The 21,679-nt window shown below is 37.6% G+C and overlaps 2 protein-coding genes across 3 annotated transcripts; both read left to right on the forward strand.

The window, feature by feature from the left end:
• The first annotated feature begins 237 nt into the window (after positions 1–237).
• LOC18445548 (putative serine/threonine-protein kinase PBL7) lies at positions 238–10,932 on the forward strand. Its single transcript, XM_006855685.4, has 6 exons — positions 238–1,384; positions 1,593–1,834; positions 2,441–2,630; positions 4,274–4,665; positions 9,049–9,518; positions 10,684–10,932. Exons 1-5 carry the CDS (start codon positions 1,282–1,284, stop codon positions 9,334–9,336), a joined length of 1,215 nt encoding a protein of 404 aa, XP_006855747.1. The 5' UTR covers positions 238–1,281; the 3' UTR covers positions 9,337–9,518; positions 10,684–10,932.
• A 5,093-nt stretch (positions 10,933–16,025) lies between these two features.
• Positions 16,026–19,785, forward strand: LOC18445549 (uncharacterized). Of its 2 annotated transcripts, none has more exons than XM_006855686.4 (2): positions 16,026–17,991; positions 19,228–19,785. In XM_006855686.4, exons 1-2 carry the CDS (start codon positions 16,357–16,359, stop codon positions 19,525–19,527), a joined length of 1,935 nt encoding a protein of 644 aa, XP_006855748.1. In that variant the 5' UTR covers positions 16,026–16,356; the 3' UTR covers positions 19,528–19,785. The 2 variants fall into 2 exon arrangements, with proteins under 2 accessions (XP_006855748.1, XP_020529961.1); XM_020674302.2 differs by having other exon boundaries at positions 16,032–17,991; positions 19,354–19,785.
• The last annotated feature ends 1,894 nt before the right edge of the window (positions 19,786–21,679 follow it).

Genomic DNA, 21,679 nt, shown 5'->3' on the forward strand with positions numbered 1-21,679 from the left:
CGCCCTTATAGAATATCAACAGATGACTACAACAAGAGAGAGAGAGAGAGAGGGGGCGGGCTTTCTAGAGAACGTTTTACTTGTGGATCAGTCGCTGTTATAGGGGGGCTCGAAAAGGGCAGTCTCTAATGGTGGGGAAAGGAAGAGGGTCCATCATTGAAGGTGCGCATTAACACCGACAAATTCGCAGTGACCCAGCTGTTACAAAGCTCCCCTTTTATCAAAACTGGAAAAACCAGAAACCAAAAAGAAAAAGAAACGCCTCCTTTCCTTCGGTTTCGAGCAAGTGGTATCATTTTTCTCCTTCTTTTTTGCCTTTTTTAAGAGAGCTAAAATGGTGGAGGGGTTTTGACTGGTTCACTGTATAATTAAGGCTTTTCTCAGAGGTGGGTTTTGTTTCTTTCTCTGTTTTGGGGGGGATTTAGCGGTGGTTTCGGCCACATTTTGAGAAAGAATTTTGGATATATTTGGAGGTGGTTTTAGTGGGGTTTCATTTTTGGGGGTGTACAGCGTATAATCCGGCTTGCAATTACGCGCTTTTGATTCTGTACATTCTTTTTATGGGTACGTCTCTTTTATTCGTTTATTTCTATTTCTTCAAATTTAGGTCACTTTGTAAAATTTCAGATGGTTTTCTGATCTGGGTTGGACTTTGGTGTTGAAATTGATCAGAAATGTTGATGTGAAACTGTTTCTGATTTTCCTTATAGTTGTTTGTTTTCTGTTGGGGAGAGAGAAAAAGAGAATTCTCTTTATTGTAAGAGCATTGTAGAGAGAGAATAGGAAGAGACCATGGGCCCACTTCGGATTAGTAGGCGACTGAAGCTTATTTTGTGAGGAAATGGGGGAGAAGTGGTACCAAAATCTGGTTTCGTCTTGCCTTTGGTTGCAAATTGTGGCTTAAGTTTGTTTGATTGTAATTTCTGGCTTGAATTGAGAGGACAAAGGATTTGGGCTTTCCTATGAGAACTGTTTGCTGCATGGTATCCGCAAAAATCGAGTTTGGAGCAGTGTTTTGAGCTTGAGTAGTGAGAGAAATTTATAGGATTATACTTCAAAATTGGGCTTTTCTTGGTTGAGATAAGGAGAGGCAGTGACCTTGGATATAGAAATTAATCTGGTCTTCTCTGTGTCGAAGTGGAGGAAGGACCATGTGAAAATTTAGAGAATTGAACTTGGAATCTGGCTTGAATTTGTTTACGGGTTGGTCACTATCTTCTTTTGTTCCTTCATCGGACTTGTTCTACCCATCTTTTGGTATCTGGTTCTTAGCTTTTAGGCATGAGCTGTTTTCCTTGCATCAGTCCTCGCCGCAAGGATGCGAACAAGATAGAAGACAGTGCAGTTTTCAAATCAAACAATCGTCTTTCCTTGGAATCTTCAGGTGGGTAGTTCCCATCCTCTTGATTTCGTGTATCATCTCTCTCTCTCCTTCAAATATTATCTTATTTTCTTTAGCTTTTTGGAGCAGCTGTTCTGCAGCTTCTGCTCTCTCTCTGTTCTCCATTTCTTCTAATAACTTTGCCCCATTCTTATTTAGATCGCCATTTTAACCTCTACTTTTTACTCATTTTGTTTTTGGGTTTTTATAGTTTCCAGCAAGGGGAGGGCCTCTTTAGATAGGAATAGTCGGGATCGGGACTCCAATGATGAGAGATTGAAGAATTCGAAGAATGATGGATCAAGAATTGGGCGTGTTGCAACTAAGAGCGCGGCTCAAAGTTTCACCTTTCGAGATCTCGCAACTGCCACTAGAAATTTTAGACCTGCTAACCTAATCGGAGAAGGGGGGTTTGGCAAGGTTTTCAAAGGACGCTTGGAGAGCTCCGGCCAGGCAAGTTGCTCACACTGGGTCCATGAAATGATAATTTCATTTAGACTAAGTAGATTCCAAGTTTTCTTGATTGTGTAGCTGAGCATATTAGTGTTGAACTGTGCTCAAAACCACATACTCGGACGGACTCGCTGGGTCCTGAGCCTAAGTCACTCTGTTACTCAGGAATGTCCTGATTCAGAGCTATGATTTTTTAACAGAATATAGGGTTTAGGTTGAGACTCGGACTGAGGCCTGGAGTTACTTCCGGACTCTCCAGGGCCAGATCCGAGCTGACTTGGGTGAGGTTTTAGTCAGCTCTGCGATTTTTCTAACATTGTTGTTGAGGAATTCAGATATAAAATAGCGTATCCTTCTTTTATTCTTCTTCAAACTTTTGAGGTTTAGCTAGTTTTAAACTCAGACCTCAGGTTGTGACCTCAAATGCCTCACAATTGAACCAATAGCTTGCACCTGAATTTCCTGTTCTCTAATGAATGATAATTTTATTAGAAAATGAGAATTACAATAGCCCTACCTTTTCCCTTTTAGCGCTAATGAAAGTGGTCAATTGTTGATTGGTATTGGGGTATTTGTTAAAGCGATGAGTTATTTGTTTGATAGCAGGTTGTAGCCATTAAACAGCTCAATCGAGATGGATGTCAGGGTAACCGAGAATTTATAGTGGAGGTTCTTATGTTGAGTCTTTTGCACCATCCCAACCTTGTCAACTTGATTGGATTCTGTGCTGATGGGGATCAACGACTCCTGGTTTATGAGTTCATGCCAATGGGAAATTTGGGTGATCATCTATTTGGTAAGTTTTTTTTGGAGAAGTGAGCATCTGTTCAGTCAGTCGCTCTTTATTCTGGTAACACCAATTGTCACAGTAACTTCAGTCAGAGTTTAATTTGTTAGCCTAAAAACTGAAATTTATTTTGGAATGTGTAAGGACTGAAAGTTTGAAACTAAGGTGAAACAATTAAAACATAGGTATTCATTGCGATATCATTTAATAGAATGTGTGGTGTAAATCTGGTCTGCTGGGTTTTGTCTTGGTGAAGAACCACAAAGTCAAGGGATTGAATCACATTTGGAATTGGGCTTTTGGTATTTTTTGAAATAAAAAATAATAGAATAATTTTTTTAAAAGAATAAAAATAAGACTATAACCCACTGGAAAATTGAAGAACCATAGTTCATTAGGTCATTGGCAGCCATTGAAATGAATGATGCTGATGAAGATTGACCCCTAGAACATGACATGATGCCAATGCTAGGTTCCACCCTCCATCACTGTCCATTTCAAATTTTCAATAGACGGTGAAGTTCCGCTTAACTATGGCTTTTCCATGGTCCATTAGATCACAGCTACTCTATCCTCTTAGGAGTGACCAAAAATCGTTGCCTTGCCCAATCACCATTTCTAGCTGTCCATCTGTTAGAAGGTCGATTGGGTATTAACTGTTATGAATTCGTTTGTTGTGTTGATTTTTCCGAAAACTCTTAATCTTACAATAACTCTTACGAAATACTTTGATGCCAACAATGTGGAATCTCTTAAGGAACTTAAAGTACCTTATAATAAAATTGAAATTATAAAATAATTTAGAACCTGTATGAAGCGTTGAATTACATGGTACTTCATGCGAAATTAATTTTGGCATTTGGACTGTTCTTTCTAATTCGTGTAGAAGGATGTTGTGTAGAAGGGTCTCTCTCTTTATGGAGAGGCTAACCACGTTGTTAACATATGTACTTTACTTTTCTCTGTTTATTTTATGTTTTTCTCTAGCAAACTGTGAGTACCAATCCCATTCACTCAGAAGAAGACACTACTACCTGATGTTTAGTTCAAGGCATACACAGAGAAAGAAAAAACTGCTACCTAACACTTAGTTTGAGGTATACTCCAAAGGTCACCGATTATGAACATATTGTGTTGTTGATCAAGGATACCATAGTCCTGTGGATTATAGTACACAGAAGTTCAAGGTTACATCCCTGTCTGTTCCCATTGACAGGTTGGAGATTAACTGGGTTGGGTCCCCCACAGGGAATTTCACCTGGGTGCAGTTAATCTCCATTTTCCACTATTGTGGGAGTGGAAATCAGATATAGCCTTGGAGTACCATATACCATAGCCCATATTCCATGGAGTATTGTATACCTCCCTTCTATCATTGGTTACATTTGGATTTTCACTTTTTATAGAAAAACTGAAACCTAGTTGGAATTTGTTATGTATTCAGTATTTTTCTAGCAGGACAATTATCGAAATACCCATGTGAACCGAACTGTTTAACATTGTACCTGTATTGTTTGATTTAATTTCAAAATACCCACAAAAAAGCACATGATGAGTTGGAATAGTTCCAAAATTGTAAAATGCTAAGTAGTGCATCTCTCATGGTATTTTCATAAATTTCTCTTTTTCTAACCACTTGGGTGCACTTTCAGATTTGCCTCCTGGGAAAGATCCACTGCAATGGAATACGAGGATGAAGATTGCAATGGGTGCAGCTCGAGGTCTCGAGTACTTACATGACAAAGCCAATCCACCTGTTATTTATCGAGATTTAAAATCCGCAAATATACTCTTGGACAATGATTTTGACCCCAAGCTCTCTGATTTTGGGCTTGCAAAGCTGGGGCCTGTTGGAGACAATACCCATGTTTCAACAAGGGTGATGGGTACATATGGATATTGTGCTCCAGAATATGCCATGACTGGGCATGTGACTCTGAAGTCTGATGTTTACAGTTTTGGTGTAGTTTTGTTGGAGCTGATCACTGGAAGGAAAGTTTTAGACTGTTCCAGGCCTGTAGGGGAACAGAATCTAGTGGCTTGGGTAACCTATCCTGACAACTTTTCCCTTCTACTTTGTGTTCTTGTTGATCTCTAATGAATCTTATTTTGTTTAGTGTTCCTTAACCTTTTGGGATGGTTGAGATGTCCATAGGTCACTAGTAAATTTGGGAAAAGGTACTTCTCTTTTAGTTGAGGATAGTAAATTTTGGAAAAGGTACTTCTCTTTTAGTTGAGGATTCGAGGTTCACGAATGAAACAATGGGATATCTGGAAGTCTACTAACTTTTATATTTGCTAAGACTTAGGATGTGGTTACATGATCCTATTCCTCTATTCTTGTCTATGTGCATATAACTTAGATTCATGATTCGTGATAAGATGTTGCAAAGTTTTATGGTGGTTGCCTACCCAATGCAACCTACCTCCTTTACCTTGGCTTGGGATGGGTTAAGGGAAAGTTTAAGGTCCTCACCTTTAAGGTCTACCTCCTGGGCTTGGGATGGGTTAAGGGAAAGTTTAAGGTCCTCACCTTTAAGGTCTACCTGTTGGGCTTGGGATGGGGTAAAGGAAAGTTTATGGTCCTCACCTTTATTAGACTAACTCCTCAAATGTCTTAGTGAGAATAAATTCCACTTAGTCAAATATAGAATACATTATTTTCATCCAGTGTTTAAAAAGTTGGCGAGTCGAACCGGACTTGCTCGGTTCGACGCGGGAATCGGCACACCCGTGCCAGTTCAGCGAAACACGGGGAATCGCCTGTGTTTAGAGAGAACCGGGCGATTCCCAACAGTAAATCGCCCGATCACTGTTCAAACACGGGTGAACAGTGTTTTGCGATGGGAAACATCAAATTTTGGCATTTTTTTATAGTTGTTGTGCTTTTTCAGTATGTGATTCAAATATTTCAGCTTTTTTATGTAGCTTTTCAGCCTTCTCATTCGATAAATTGGAGTTGAAATCTTCAATTTCGATCACAAATTGGCGGATTTGTGAAGAACAACGCGTTTTTTTTAGGTTTCCGCCATTTTTAGGTTAAGCAAAATAGGGCATCATTTTTTGTAAAATCTGAGGGTTATTGATCTTAAGAGTGTTGTTTAGAAGAAATTAATCGTACCTTGTGAGTACTTTGGTCCATTACAACTCAGATTTGGATTTGAAGCCACGGTTGTAGAAAAACAGGTAAGAAGTTCAGTTTTCCGCTATTCAATCGATTGTATGCAAGTTTTTGCAAATAATTCGTTAATATTATAGGGTTTTGATTCCTTATAGTGTTATTTATCATAAAATGTATTCACTTAGGTCTAATTTGTTCGATTTGAGGTGGATTTTCGAGTTCAAATGACTGATGTCAGGCTGGGTCTGTGTTTTTTCTGCGTTTGTCTTTTCCGCTATTCTTTGAATTACTGATGAAATAGATCACTATTTTGTATGAAATAAGAGGGAAATTAGTCATGATTGTGTTATTCATCAGAATTTGTACACCTTTTGTGTTGATTTTGGTGGATTTGTAGTGGATTTTCGATTTTGAGTCACAGTTTTGTGAAGAACAGTTAGGGTTTTTTTTTTGGGCCAAACTACAAATATGAGACGAATTAAAGTACTATTATGAATTATTTTAGAGGGTTTTAGAAGGTAATACTGTTATTCAATTAATTTTGGGTGTAATTTGTCGGATTAAGGAATTTTTATTACTCAATTTCGGATGAAGAGGAGTTGTGGTTGCGTTTTTTGAATTTTTTTTTTTTATGATCGTTTTTTTTGAAAAATTGTGATTTTTTGAAAAATTGTGAAAATCGTGATCAGGTTTTGATTATCATGAGGAATTAAATTCTATTTTTAATTTTTATTATTAAATTTTTAGTGCAAAAAATTGCATGTTGATGGATTATTGATGCAAAAAAATACATGTTGTTAAATTTTTAATGCAAAAATGTATTTTTTAATTTGAATGCATAAAATGTTTGTATATGATTGTTAAATATTTTATCATTATATTATCTTGAATGACTATATCATTGTAAATATTATTTGTGGCATGTATGTATATTTTTGGTATTAACTGTATGAATATCATTGTAAAAAAATCGTGGCATGTATGACTATTATATTATCTTTCATTTTTCAATTTTATTAGTAAATTCTTAATGCAAAAAAATGCATGTTGATACATAAATTATATATATATTCTTGATAATTGAGTTGTAAGCATGTTTGGAGCTTGCATTTTATTATATTATCTTGCAGTTTTGTAATTGAGATGTACGACTATTTGTGATCATTTTAATTGAGTTGGGATTGTGCCCACTATATATCATTGTAAATATTATTTGTGGCATTGTGAATGACTATAACATTGTAAATATTTTTTTTGCCAATGTACATATAGTGGCATTATGAATGACTATATTATTGTAAATTTTTTACCAAATTGTATGCTTCATTGTACTCCATGTATGATGATGTACTTAATCCATGATAATTCTATGTTTATCCTTTTATGTGATGTAAATTAAATGGTAAACAGTAGTTCATGCAGGGAAAGAACATACCAATATTCGCATATTCATGCAAAAAAATGAAAATTCTTAATGGAGTACCCCCATTTCTTATTGGATTCCTAAAAGACAAATTTATAATGAATTTTTTTGGATTTGTTTTAAGGCTTAATCCGACCGATTCGGCCGATTCCTGATCCGGATCGTCCATTCACTGATCTGGATGGGTTTTTGAGGTGCCCGATCTGGGGTACTGATCTGTTTTTTAAACCATTGTTTTCATCCTTATAGTTTAGGGTTCCATTTTTCATTTATTTATTTATAAAACCTATGCGTTTTACTGTGTCACTTCTGAAGAGTTCGTATGAGTTTTTTGTTTTATGAAAATTGGAAGCTATTTATAACTGGGTGCATGGTAGGTGGTTGCCCCAACCACTTAATACACATTTGGGCCCTCCAAAAACATAGTCAATGGGACTTCTCTCGCCTGAAAATTCTTATATAATCTTTGGTGAACCGGAAATCAGTTCCCAAAAAAAGAAAAAAGGATCTAGAGATCTAAAAATTGCTTGAAATCAATTTCTATTAAAGATGTATTCTGAATTTTCAAACTGAGGGATGAGAGATCTAGGTTTTTATGAGGCTAAGGTAATATTTTTCTTTTTATGAAATTGTTCAGGTGAGTCGATGTTAATCTGGAAATTTTTAGATCAAAAGTATTTCCCCTAACTATGTTTTTTGGAGGACTAATTATGTGGCCTGGCTGGACCTTGCGATCTTTTTCCTTTATAAATTTTCAAGTTTTTCATTTTTTCTACATTGCTCAGGTCAAATCAATGATATTTTGTCCTATAGAATACAAAGGCACTACTGCATTTTGTACAAATATATTAAAGGCACTACTGCATTTTGTACAAATATATTAAAGGCACTACTGCATTTTGTACAAATATATTAAAGGCACTACTGCATTTTATACAAGTATACTAATAAGGGAAAATATCTCCCTATCCCCTATTTTTAACTTCTATATCTCATGAGACCTCAGAATTGAAAATATTACTTATAAGCAAAAGGTTTGTATCTTTTCCATCTTACAACCCCCTGGACCCCTTTGACCATAAATTTTTTACCCAAACAAATACTAAAATGACACTCTATTCAAACTCCATCTTTCTCTCTTCGTCTCTCGATGAGTTTACCAACCAAGGGGTTTAGCTTGAGCTTGAGCACGAGCACGAGCACGAGCATACCTTCTTATGCATGAGAGAGAGATGGAGTTTGGAGAGAGATGGATTTCGGGTTTTAGAGAGATGGAGTTTTAGAGAGAGATAGAGTTTGAGTTTTAGGGAGATGGAATTTTGAGAGAGAGAGAGGATGATGTGAGAGAGAGAGATGGAGTTTTGAGAGAGAGACGATGATGTGCGAGATGGAGTTTTGAGAGAGAGACGATGATGTGAGAGAGATGGAGTTTTAGCGAGAGTAAGAAATAGAGTCATATCATAAGTTGTTGAGGCCAATAATACATGGTCAAAAGGGTTTAAAGCGTTGGAAGATAGAAAAGATGGAGTCTTTTTGCTTACAAGTAATATTTTCAATTCTTGGGTCTAATGAGATATAGAAGTTAAAAATAGGGGATAATAGGATATTTTCCCTACTAATAATAGAATGGAATGGAAAACCACAGTCCATTGGGGTTGATTATGGATGGTGATGAATGGAAAGTGGGACAACAATTGAGGCCATTTCCTGTTCTGGTGGGTCTCACGCTCTCTTGATCACTGTCTATCATCTCAATTGAGGGCAGTGATGAACTGATGGTCTAAATTCCTAGTGCATTCTAATTCTAGTATATGGTAATCTTATATAAAGAAGAGAATGATGGGTTGTTTTCTTATCTCATTTATTGTTTGTGTTTGTAACAGTCACGCCCTCTGTTCAAGGATCGAAGGAAGTTTGTTCAGATGGCTGACCCCCTTTTACAAGGGCAATTTCCTATGCGTGGGCTCCACCATGCCATTGCCATCTGTGCCATGTGCCTTCAGGAACAGGCTAGCACTCGCCCCCTTATCAGTGACATTGTTACTGCCCTTGAATACTTGGCATCGCAACCCTTTGCCCCTGAGATGAACGGCCCAAGACGTTCTCCTCACCGCCCTATTGATGATGAAACCCGAGTGATGGAAATCAAGAAGAGCCCATCATCTTCCTAAGTCGGTCCAAGGCAAATACTTGCTAATAAGTTCTGATTTGGAAGAAGAAAATGGGGTTTTGTATTGAAGAAAACAGTGTGGGGAGAGGACTTAAAATGAATGATTTAACACAGGCTATTGCTTCTACATAAAACAGAGAGTATATGGAGGGTGGTACAGTGTTTGGGAACATTTGGAATGAGGTATGCTTGGATCTTAGTGGTCGTATTCAATATTGCTATATTTTATGCTGTAATTTCTGCTAGGGAATGTATACTCCAGTCCAAAAGATCATTAAAAACCATAGTCAGTTCCTTGGGGTCATCACTCTCCAATGAAATGATAATGGTGATGCAGAGAAAATAGGACCCACCAAGAAAGGACATGGCGGCAATAATGGCCCCACTCATTTTCCATTACGGTCCATCTTTCCGGACGATGGAGATGATCCCAATTGATTAATTTGGTCACCATGGTCCATTGATTGTGGTATACCTTCCCCTGTTTATTTAAGGGAAATGATTGTTATTGCATTTTCGATAGATGACGAGTGCACCACAATCTACTTCTAATCTAGAATGCACCTTGAAGTTACTTTCCTCCTGAGCATGATAAAATCTGAAGTCTTACAATCTTAACTTCTGATAAAAAATAGAAATTTTCTTATTGCATATTTTGAAAAGTTTTATATAATAATGATACATGACTTTGTATTCGGAAGATATTCATCGTAACTTTGGCATACTTTGAACTTCTTTTTAATAATGTTCCACATTTGCTTCTGATGTCTGTCACAGTCAGGGGTATAATGATCAGTTTCAAAAATGATGGGGGCGTATTGTCTTTTACGGAAGGCTGCTTTGTGAAATTTTAGTATAGCCATTCTAGCACTTGCCCATATACAAGAACAAATCATCATGAGGCCTGAGTCTTTTCTATTAATGATTATGATGTCAAATTCACAATGTTTGAAACACTCATTAATTGTAGAATGTTTGTTAGCAAAACTTGACAAGCTATTAGGCTCTTCCTTATCAAACTGTTAGAAAACAAAACAAGAAAGTTAATAGTTTTAGTCAGAACACTACTGATTTTCCATCTCTAGTGCTGTCAGATACGTCAATAGAAGACTTACATGATTTTTCATTTTTTATAAGTCAGATAATATGAAATTCTAAAATTTTTCATGGGGGCTATTATTTCCGTCATTCAAAGTTAAAGGGCTAGTTTCTGCTTTCTGGGGAAAAGGATATGCTGTTGTATATCCCCATAAAGAATTAATAATTGTGGCATCTTTTCTCTCTTAGTGGAATTTTCAATTGATGGACAAATATGGTGACCTGGTTCTTAATTTTTTATATTTATTAGGATTTTCAGCATTGGAGGAAAAGAGCAACATTCCCAAATCCAACAGAAGTGCAAAATTGAGGTCTCTGAGTTCAGATTGTTCCATAGTTTTCAGATGTGAAAAAAGAAAAGGAAACAGAGGAAGGATTCAGGCTTTGTCTTGGTATGGGACTTGTTTGTAGTGTATTATGTATATTTAAGCAAGGTTTAAATTGTCCTGTAATGGAGTTTTGGCTTACTAAATTATTATTCTATAGTTTCTGGTGTCAATCAGTATCTCGCCCTTCTCTTTCTAATATCACTGATTGTGATTGAGAATGAGAATGAAATATTCCTTCCTTTTTAGAACTTGTTTTGGCTTTCTACTTCCTCCTAATGCTATAAAAACAGATGGTGCTTGATATTGTCAATGTGCGAACTCAATCCCTCAACAAATCTTGTGTTGTATCTGTATACAAGTGTAGGTTAGATCAGATGACGTAAATCTAATAACTCCACTCAAGAACACCAAATAACCCTCTATGGAAATGCAAAATATCTGTGAAGTGGAACAAATTACTTTCATCCCAGAGGCATTTGCAATGGTAAAGCTGTTCTAGGTATACTGACAACACCCCTCTAGCTGATCTTGGGCAATCAGTAACAGTTTAATTACTGAATATATTTTCCTGCCCTATTCATAATGTTGATAGTAATTCTGCAATTATTTTGTCATGTAGAACTGCAAATAAGTGTTACGACTCCTGCTAAAGTTTTCTCTCAATTAATCTATGCTAATACACTAATATTATGTTCCCTCATGGAAGGCCTGCATTGGATCATAATAAAATTACAGAAGCGATATATTCTATCTGTCAAAAAACTAGATGTAGAGCCATGTCCTCAGCATAGCCACACATTGTTTATCATGTAATTTGCATTGAAATGTATTAGTCTTTGGAGTGTACTATTAGATTATTGTAGTTGGTTAGCAAATACAAGAAATTTCTGAAATCATTGGCTAGTCTCCGATCTCAAAGGAGATCCAGCCTGATCAGTAAGTAGTCCAATGTGCAGTAAGTGTATTGGGAAAGAAAGTGTTATACTGCGTATGATGATATTGATGGCAAAGTTCAAGTAGTTACTTGCCTCTACTTGTACTCCTCAAAAATGATTAATATCTGATTTATTCACTTTCTAGCTTGGTTGGGAATTTTTTGAGCTTCCAATTAAACTGTTGTGGAAGAATCAGTTTCAATTCAACACACAGTAACTTGCATGTATATTACCCATTATGATCCTACCCAGCACATTGCTGCTCTTGGTGACTAACCAAACACAACAACTTGAATTTTTCCTCGACAAACCAAAATTTCTCTAAAGCCAAGATTGGATGGACCACTTACTTGTAAGTGGTATTACTGAGTACTTTCAACCAAGAGCAAAAACGAGTTTTCTTCGTTGGATGACTTTGGGAGAAAATTGCAGAAATTTTCGAATAAGTGGGGTTGAGAAACATTTGCTTACAAGTAGGCTGGAGCAGACCAAATCCCTCACTTACTTGTTGAATGATTATTTCATTAGAAAATAACTTTACTCTTGATTGCAGTCTTTTCAATCCGGCCCCTAGGGATTTTGAGAAAACTTTTGGAAATATTTTTACATATATACCATTTTCACTTTTTGAATCATCGAACTCAATGAGCATTTTCTAGTAAAGAAAGCATCAATTGGAAGCAGTCAAGAGTCATGCTGCTTTTATGCTCAAGTACGTCGATATTCGATATGCTATTATGCTGAAGTATATCGATATCGATTACCTTTTTATTTTAGAAAAGGATGGAATAACAAAATCATGGGGCATTATGTTCTATGTTGCAGGTTCCCTTCTAGGTTTACCAGATTCCTCTCAAGGAACCAGACATGAGCTACTTTGTACTAATATATTTGTACGTATTAGGGTTACAACCACACCTTATTTCTCCATGATTTTTGGATGAGCAATAGAGTACCCAGAAAAGCAGTAAATCCATTCTCTAATTTCCGGAAAAAGGAAAAGATTTTGAAAACTAAAAATGCTCTATGTTGACTGCCATCTCAACATCTCGTCTAGACTATCTATTTGAATGGACATGAGGAAGACCTAGGATGCACTCTGAATTTTCTCTAGAGATGTAGTTCGGGAATTTTATGATGGCTTGAAAATCAATATTTATCTATAACTATAGGGTGTGATTTTATTTAAGGTGGAGGCCCCAAACACTCAGAGAAAGGTGCAGCTTCAAATAGTATAAAAAGATGTTGTTTCAACACCGAAAATTTTTATGATGGCCTGAAAATTTATTTCCATCTTTAATTATAAAATTTAAAACTTTAAAAATAGTATAGATCAAGCAGATTTTTGAACACTTGAAAATATTGAAAATTGACGGTCTAGGTTATGCATTACAAGATGCACTATTTTCAAGACTCAAAATCCGTTTTTTGCACCTATATATCTCAAGGACGAGATGATCGGATTTGAGGGTTTATGGGCACTGAAACAACTTCTTTTATTTCTAATGAATATTTGATGTGGGCCTTAATTTAATTGTTTAGAGGCCCAACCGTATATAAAATTTTTCATTAATTAATACACCAATGGCTTAATGAAATAGAAGAGAAGTGATATTCATAAAGAAACACCACACGAAATTGTGATACGGGTGTCGGCCAACGACCTGTTTCAGTTTTAAGGTAAAAGCAGGAGCAAAATAATTATATAATTAATATTGAAGTGCGAAATTAATGGAGAAGTACGACACATGAAGTGGTCCTTGTGGACCACCTGTCGATCCTTTAGGCAAAATCCAAAAGTATGTACATTTGCTTTCTAGAGAGAGAGAGGGTTGTCCCCTAGCGACCCTAGAGAGAGTGGGGGCCTTTCAGTGGGTCGTTTTATGTAAATGTGAAGCAATTCATCGACTTAAGAGCAATAAAAACGTTACATTTGCATATCCACATCCTGATAAGTTCATGCAACTTTGAAAGGCGGCCGTTGTAAATCCAAATACATGGTTAAAAATAGAGTGACCATTTTTACATTGCTTTTAACCCTTTTGCCTCCTTTAAGCCTCTCATGCCGTTGCTCCATGCTCTCTCTCTCTCAAATTTCCGGTGCATATAACCAGGTTTAAAAAAATTGTAATCCTGATTAGAACATCGGTTTAGATTGGGAATTAAAGGGACCGACTCGATTCATTAAAAATATCGAGAATCGGTCCATTCCCTCTATGAACTAATTAGTTTTGTGACAGAACATGTCGGTTTTATATCGTTCTGTTAGAAAACCGGGTAGAGCTTACCTCACCTTTTAATATTTTTAGTTTTTTCAATTGTTGTTGTTCTCTATTTTTTTAATTTTTTTTATAGTGGTTGGTACACTTGGCCAGATCGCCGATATGGATGGATCGATTTTTTTTTATGGGTGAAGATCTATGTCATATAACCGTTTTTTTAATCTGTAGTTATGACTACAGTGAACATCAGATCTATGGTACTATCATTGATGGATGACTAGTTTAAATCGAATATAACTAATCCAACAACTAGCAGTTGAACTGATTTCGACTTGATCAAATCTTTAAAAATTAAATATGATGCTACTAAATCTAGGTTATAACTGCATAATATACAGCTCAACTTTTGACCCCTTGAGCTAGAGAGACCTCATTAAATGTGCATACAGTGTTTTAAAACCGTACAATCCATAACAATGGGATTAAGGATCAGTCCGGATTCAGGACCGAAGCAATTTCAGAAACATATCAATATGGGTCCAGTCCCCTAAAAAGCCCTCTTTCATTTAAAATATTTTTTTGTGTAAGCTTATCTCGTGTTTTTTTTTTAAGTTCCCTACCCTATTTTATTTTCTAAATATTTTCTGGATTATCTATTTGCACCGATCCACATGAACCTATAGGGTGGGCAATCCACTTCACCCGATCCAGGTTTTAAGACACGGGTGTACTAAACTTTAAGGGCCCTCCTGTGATGGAGAAACCTCATTTATTCATCTGCAGTAAACTGAGGTGACATTATTTTAGAGAGAGAAAGAGCATATGCAGTAAACTGAAGTGACATCATTTTAGAGAGAGAAAGAGGAAGACAAGGCGAGTAGTTAAATTAAGAAGTAAGATGGTTTTCTGCCAAGATTTATGCAGTTTGACGAGGGGACATAACCCCTCCAAACCCCATGTTCTCTTTGCTCCCCAGCCCCAAAAACATCCCCCCCCCCCCCCCCCCTTTTCCCAACCCCAGAAACCTTCTCCTTTCTTTTATCAAACCTGTTCCCTAATTTTTTCTATTTCCCATCACGCCACTACTTTCCCATGTAATAACCATAATGCACCCCCACTGATAGAGGTCAATATATTCGAGTATCGTACACTGCATGCGCCGCATCCCCCAACTATAGAGGAATGAAATTATAGATTTTGCCGTGTAGTTCTTGGTTTCAGGCATTAGTCTGCGAACCATTGTTTTATAGATTGGAGGAGTCGACGACTCCTCCGATAGGGAGTTTGGAGATTCTGGGTAAGAAACCTGGAATTGCATGAGTTTCTCTTTCTTCATAATCACTATGATCATCTGAACCTTATCCCAACTTAGGCAAGACCCGTGCTGAAGCCCACGAGAGTCACGATCGACGTTTTCAGCATGGATTGCAGATCATGGTTGCTAATGATATCGCATGATATAGTAAATTTCAACGAAACCCATCATCAATTTCGAATAACAAATCGAATGAGAATTAATTCTATAAGTACAATTAATTCTTAATCGATTTGTTATTCGAAATGGATGATGGGTTTAATTGAAATTTACCATATAATAAGCAACCGTGATCTGCAATCCATGTTGAAAATGACTGATCAACTTATCTAGATTTGGATTGGAGGGTGAGCAGGCCAATTCCCTTCAAAAGTCAGTAGTCGGCTTTATCCAATCTATTTAACCCAAATACCCATGTTTGATATGTATCTTTGTATGGTTTGAACTCTAAATCATTACACAAACATGTTATATGTGGATCCATGCATTTATTTTCGTCTTGTTCCCCTCTTTTGTTTTCGCATTTTAAAATTTTGGTTTGAACAGCTCGTTTGGCTGATCCAGATTCCCCAGTTTGGCTGAGCCAAATCAGTTTCAAAACACTAGTACACAGTATATACCGCATAGAGCATGTGCATCATATCAATGGAACAGGACGCACGGGGGGGTCTTCACTTCCGCAAAGAAAGAAAGAAAGGAAAAAAAAAATTATTGGAACAGAACGGGGTAATCCGGATATTTAAAGCAAAATAAGGGTTGTTTTTAAGCCTGTTATCACTTTCTGGAAGCGTATGAATTGAACCTCCGTTCGGCTTGACACCCTGCGCTGCGCTGCGCCCTATAAATGCGATATCTACGTTTTTTCTCCCCCCTCTCTCTCTCTCTCTCTCTCTAAACTATTGCTTCCCCTCTCTCATCTCCACTCTCTCTCTAAACTGTTGATTCCCCCCTCTCTCTCTCTCTCTTCCCCATTATGCAGCAGGAAATGAAGCATGAGGGGAAGGTTAATGCAAGTTCCCTCGAAATAAGAAAGCGCAGAAAACAGGCCTCCACCTTATTGGAAACTCTCACATAAATAGAGGTCCCCATCAAAGCCCAAAGAGAAACCAGAAGCCCACAAAAATGGTGAGACCCGCTACGACACGCCCACCCCTGCACCACCACCACCACCACCACCACCCCACCAAATACGCACACAGCCCCGCCCACAGCGCCATCCTCGCCGGCGACCACACTGCCCTCCGAGCCATTGTCGCCGGCCTCCCCAGCCTCTTCTTTCCGCCTCCTGGCCCTCCCCCTCTCCTCACCCACACTGAAGCCCAACTCGAAGAACAGAAAGCGGCCCAAACATCCGCTGTTCTAGACCGACGCGATGTGCCCAATCGTGACTCTCCTCTCCATTTAGCGGTGCGATTGGACGACCCGACCTCGGCTGAAATCTTAATGGCTGCTGGTGCCGACTGGAGCCTACAAAATGAGCAGGGATGGAACGCGTTGCAGGAGGCGATTTTCAGGCGCCAGCCTGAAATTTCCGCCATTATAGTTAGACACTACTATCCGTTGGCTTGGACCAAGTGGTGCAGGCGTTTGCCTAGGTTGAGACTGGCTATGGGGAAAATGCGGGATTTTTACATGGAGATCGACTTCAGGTTTGAGAGCTCTGTGATTCCTTTTGTTGGGCGCGTTGCTCCTTCTGATACATACAGGATTTGGAAGAGGGGTTCGGACCTGAGGGCCGATATGAGCTTGGCCGGGTTCGATGGGTTCAGGATACAGAGAGCTGATCAGAGCTTCCTCTTTTTTGGCCATGGAAGCAATGGGTCGGCTTCTGGTTCGCTTTTGGTCCTGACCCATAAAGATAAGAAGGTGGTTGATGCTCTGGAAGGAGCAGGAGCTCGGCCAAGTGAGGCTGAGGTGGAGAAAGAGGTGGCAGCCATGGCTAGGTCGAGTATTTACAGGCCTGGAGTTGATGTGACGATGGCTGAGCTCGTGCCTTTGCTCACATGGCGGCGGCAGATTCGAGCAGAGATGGTCGGGCCATGGAAGGCTAAGGTCTACGAGATGAGGAATGTTAGCTTCAGCGTCAAATCAAGGCGAGCACCGCCGCCACCAACTCCGATTGATGTGACGCCATTGAATAATTTGAATGAGGAGGAGAAGAGCTTTATGAAGGAGATGGCCGACATTGATAAGAAAGCTAAAGGGGATCCCAACCATGGGAGCCAGAGGAGGAGCTGCTATGGCAAAGAGGCCTCCTGTCTTGATGACGGGTTTCGCACGGGCAATGCAAACGGTGCTTTTTCCGGCCAAAATGTGGGTTTTTTGGGTAAAAATGCCGCAGTTTCCGGCTGCGGAGGCTTGGATTCTGGTGATGATGGGTGGTTTTCTGGCGAAGAAGATTGGTTTTCTGGTGATCAAGGGCGGTTCTTGGGTGCAGGAGAGAGGAGATCGGTTTATGTTGAAGGAAAGGTGGGTGGTTTAATGGAGGAGGAAAGCGGATTCCAGTCGAGTGAAAGCGGTTTTCCGGCTGGTCGGAGGTCGCTGGATTCCATCCCTATAGAGGAGGAAGACGGTGGCAAGAAGGAGAGCGAATTCCGGCGAGGGCTAAGGCCGGTAATTTGGCTGACGGAGGAGTTCCCGTTGGAGACGGAGGAGCTACTTCCGTTACTCGATATACTGGCCGATAAGGTCAAGGCCGTGAGGAGATTGCGCGAGCTTCTCACCACCAAGTTCCCCAACGGAACTTTTCCCGTTAAGGTACCGTTAATATTTTCTTTTGGTTTCCCAAAATTACCCCCATATTTTTCTAATTTACGTTGGAGTCGAGTGTGCTGTGGTCTGGCGCGTTTTCAAAAACTTGAAATATTTAAATTTCGAAAATTTCGGAAGAAATTCCAGACGTTTCGTCTGATTTTCAGGAAGTTTCCAAAATGCGAATCGGTAACAAAAATTATCATTTTCAGCGAGTTTATAAAACGCCAATTGTGGGTATTAATTCCTTTTTAGGCACGGTTTAAAACGTAATTTCGGATTTACATGCTATTTTGGAGATGTATGGGTATGAAAAAAGGATTTCAAATTCGTGCAAGTTGTTCATTTTCAATATTTTATAAATTTGATGGACTCGCACTAGCTTTAATTTTTCGCGCTGCCTCTTCCTTTAAAGTTGAAGCTTTATATTTTGGGGGAGGTTTGTATAAGGTGTAAAGTATAATATTGAAGTAAAGCGCACCTCAAAACTATACTAAAAGATCTTGTTTTCGCGGGTGAAAGCTTTGCAATGGTATTAAAGCCTATTGTTATCCTTAATTATGAACGCTGAAACTTAAAAAATGATACAAATGGAGTAAATCTATATTTTTACAAATACAGTGTTAAGATGCACCATTTATGTGACTGGAAATCTTTATTTCTTCTGTGTTTATACCTCCCAGGTCAATTTGATGGGTTTTTAACATTGTAATAAATTTTTTTCGGATGAGGTTTCTATAAGGCCTAGGTTTTTTTATGTAAACAAAATAAAGCCTCATCTCAAATTCTAGTTTGGAAAGTTCTTTCGGCAACGGAAATCTCTAAGACGATTCTAAAATCAATTTTTAACAAAAGACGATCAAAATTGAAATTAAAAAATTAGTATAGATCTTGTGTGAACGGTTATATTTATAACGAAATGGACTGTCTAGATAATTTGTAACCATATATACTATTTTTAGAATTTGAAAAAAAAAAATTCATAATCATGATGGTCAAATCGATCTGATTGATATAAAGGTTTCGCTAGACTTTCAATTTTCAATGAGTTATGGGGTGAAGATTTACTTATTTTTTATAGGGCTGACCATTTTCCAGTTTTAAAATAGCATTAAAACTATAATTTTTTTTGTGCAATTTTTTCTAAAATCATAAATTTTATATGAAAACAGCAAGCCAAATAATGCCCACTATTTACCCGGGAACTGAAAATCACAGGCATTTTTTCATTATATTCTGTAGGTCTCTATTCCTGTGGTTCCAACCATAAAAGTTGTGATAACTTTCACTAAATTCGAAGAATGGAAACAAGAAAGCAACGAGTTATCGACCCCAAGTCGAAACCCTAATAAACAATCATGGTTGCAGTGGGTAAAATCGCCGTATTCTGGTGCCGTTAAAGGGATTCCAGCCATCTCCAGTGACCCTTTCGCTATACCAAGCGATTATACTTGGGTGAAATCAGGTGGCCGGAAAGGCCACCATAGAGAGAAGAAGAGCCCAAAGGATAGAGAGAAGAAGCAGAAGGGGAAAAGGGTCTGATCCATGTACGTCCATTTTTGTTCGTGTTCTTCTTCGATTACAGAGAAAACCCCACATCTATTGATTCAATATTGGGAGAGGAGACAAGAGGAAAGAATAGTTTTCCTTTGGAGTTTTAGATTTGGCTTTTTTTTATTTTTGTTCACCCTTATTTATTTTTGCCAGAGGATTTCATGCTCCTGAGGGAGCATACCGTTTATTTATTTACTCCGATAAAACTCGATCAATGGGTACTTTGGTTGATTCAACAGTTATCAACCCATAGACTCACTCCAAAAAATAAAATCTTAAAATTGAACTCTCTATGCACCAGAAGAAATAATGTCTCAAGACTGAACCCAGACTGTAAGATCCAAGTATTTAAAAACTTAATATTCAAATTTTCTCTTTGGAAATTAATCATTGATGATTCTTTGATAGTTTGCAATTTTAGATTCAAAAAATCCTACCAAGTAGGTTTTCTGCCTCTGATGAGTAGTGGATAGAGTTTTTAACAATGCCGGTAATTATAAGAGTCTTAATTTTGGCTGTTTTAAAAATTGAATCAGTTTTTTGGAAATATGGTCTAGATTAGCAAATTGGATCGGTTTTTCAGTTTGAGAAATAATCCATAAAAAAATTAAAAAGAAAAATAACACTAAAATACAGTGGGTGGGAACAAAGCGATTTTTCTGATCCAGTTTGCCTAGGTCCCTCAGAAACTCATTTGATTCCCTGATAAAATCAATTCTAGTTATAATTATTTCTGGTTTTCGACAAGGAATCAGGTCTCGACAAGACTGATTACCTATTGGGATTGGTGATTTTTTATCTGGACCGGAAAAATTTTAAAACACACTGTTTTCATTATTCCTAGTACTCTTAGGGGTCCCCTCTTAAAAAACATTTTTTGAGATGGATTTTGGATTAATTTGTAGGGAAATATAAAATCTTTAACATGGGACCATAAATATATAAAAAAAAATTAAAATACTAAAAATAATAATTTTATAAAAAAACATCTAGATCATTCATTGGTTTTAACTTTTTATTAACGGACCACCCAATTGCATCCCTTCTTAAAATGGATGCTTTACTCAAATATAAAAATGCACTCTCGAGCCAATGTAGGAATGCATCCCCGCCTGCATACAACACTTGAAATATATCATCTTTCTAACTTTACGTGTCTATTCTAGGGAATATGGTTGAAGTTGTAGTGGTAGCACTACCGGAACTTTAGATATCGGTTTAAGTTTTCATTCTCACTTATGCATTCGAAAATATCGTTTCTAAAATGGGCAGGGGTTGCATTTCCCACTAATCTACCAAAAAATATAAAATAAAATAAAATAAAAAACATGTGTACCTTGAATCTATAAACCCAAAGCAAACTGTAAAAAGAGAATTTAATAAAGACAAGTGACTGGTTAAATTCCTGCTAACATTATTTCCAATAACAACTTGGTCAAAGAGAATTGCATTTCACTTGCCAGTACATATGCTATGCTTCCATGGAAGCATAATATATTTCTTCTCTTTTGGTCGAAAGATCTATTTAGGTGGATCCTTTCAATCTGAAATTTTGAAAACCATTTAAAAATTAGTAGATGATTATTTTAAAAATATATATATATATATAGTTTTCAAATACTTGGATCTCATCATCTAAAAATTGGATGACCTCTATTCAATCTTGAGACATTATTATTTTCTTTTATCAAGCACATATAGGGTACAATTAAGTATTTATTTTATCTGGGTTAATCTATGAGTTGAAGAGGGTTACATATCCAAAACTGTTTTGTGTCCTAAAATTATTTTTAAGTAGGATTTTACCCGATAGAGTAAATAGAAATTCTACTCCCGCGGGAGTAGAATATGTTTGGCTTCACTTGCATGTGAGTTTTTATGGTTGATGCTTCTGTGTACGTGCATCTCTCTGCACTGTCCTGTCAATGGTGATATCCCACTTTCTCACACATAATGAATGAAAATGATAGAATGAGGCTCAGGGCTGAGGGCCCATCTGTCGAGGACGAGCTCTTTAAATGCTCTCATGCCCCAAGTTCAGGAGGGCTAACGCTTGGTCTGCCAAGGGCATTACCTCCCATGCCATTGGCTTGGGCTTTTTAAGCATATTTGGTTGGTCCATGGTTTTTTTGTTTTTTTT

This window comes from Amborella trichopoda, chromosome 9, assembly GCF_054954075.1.
Source record: "Amborella trichopoda isolate Santa Cruz 75 chromosome 9, AtrichopodaSantaCruz75HAP2 v2.0, whole genome shotgun sequence".
In the NCBI taxonomy this organism is placed as follows: Eukaryota; Viridiplantae; Streptophyta; class Magnoliopsida; order Amborellales; family Amborellaceae; genus Amborella; species Amborella trichopoda.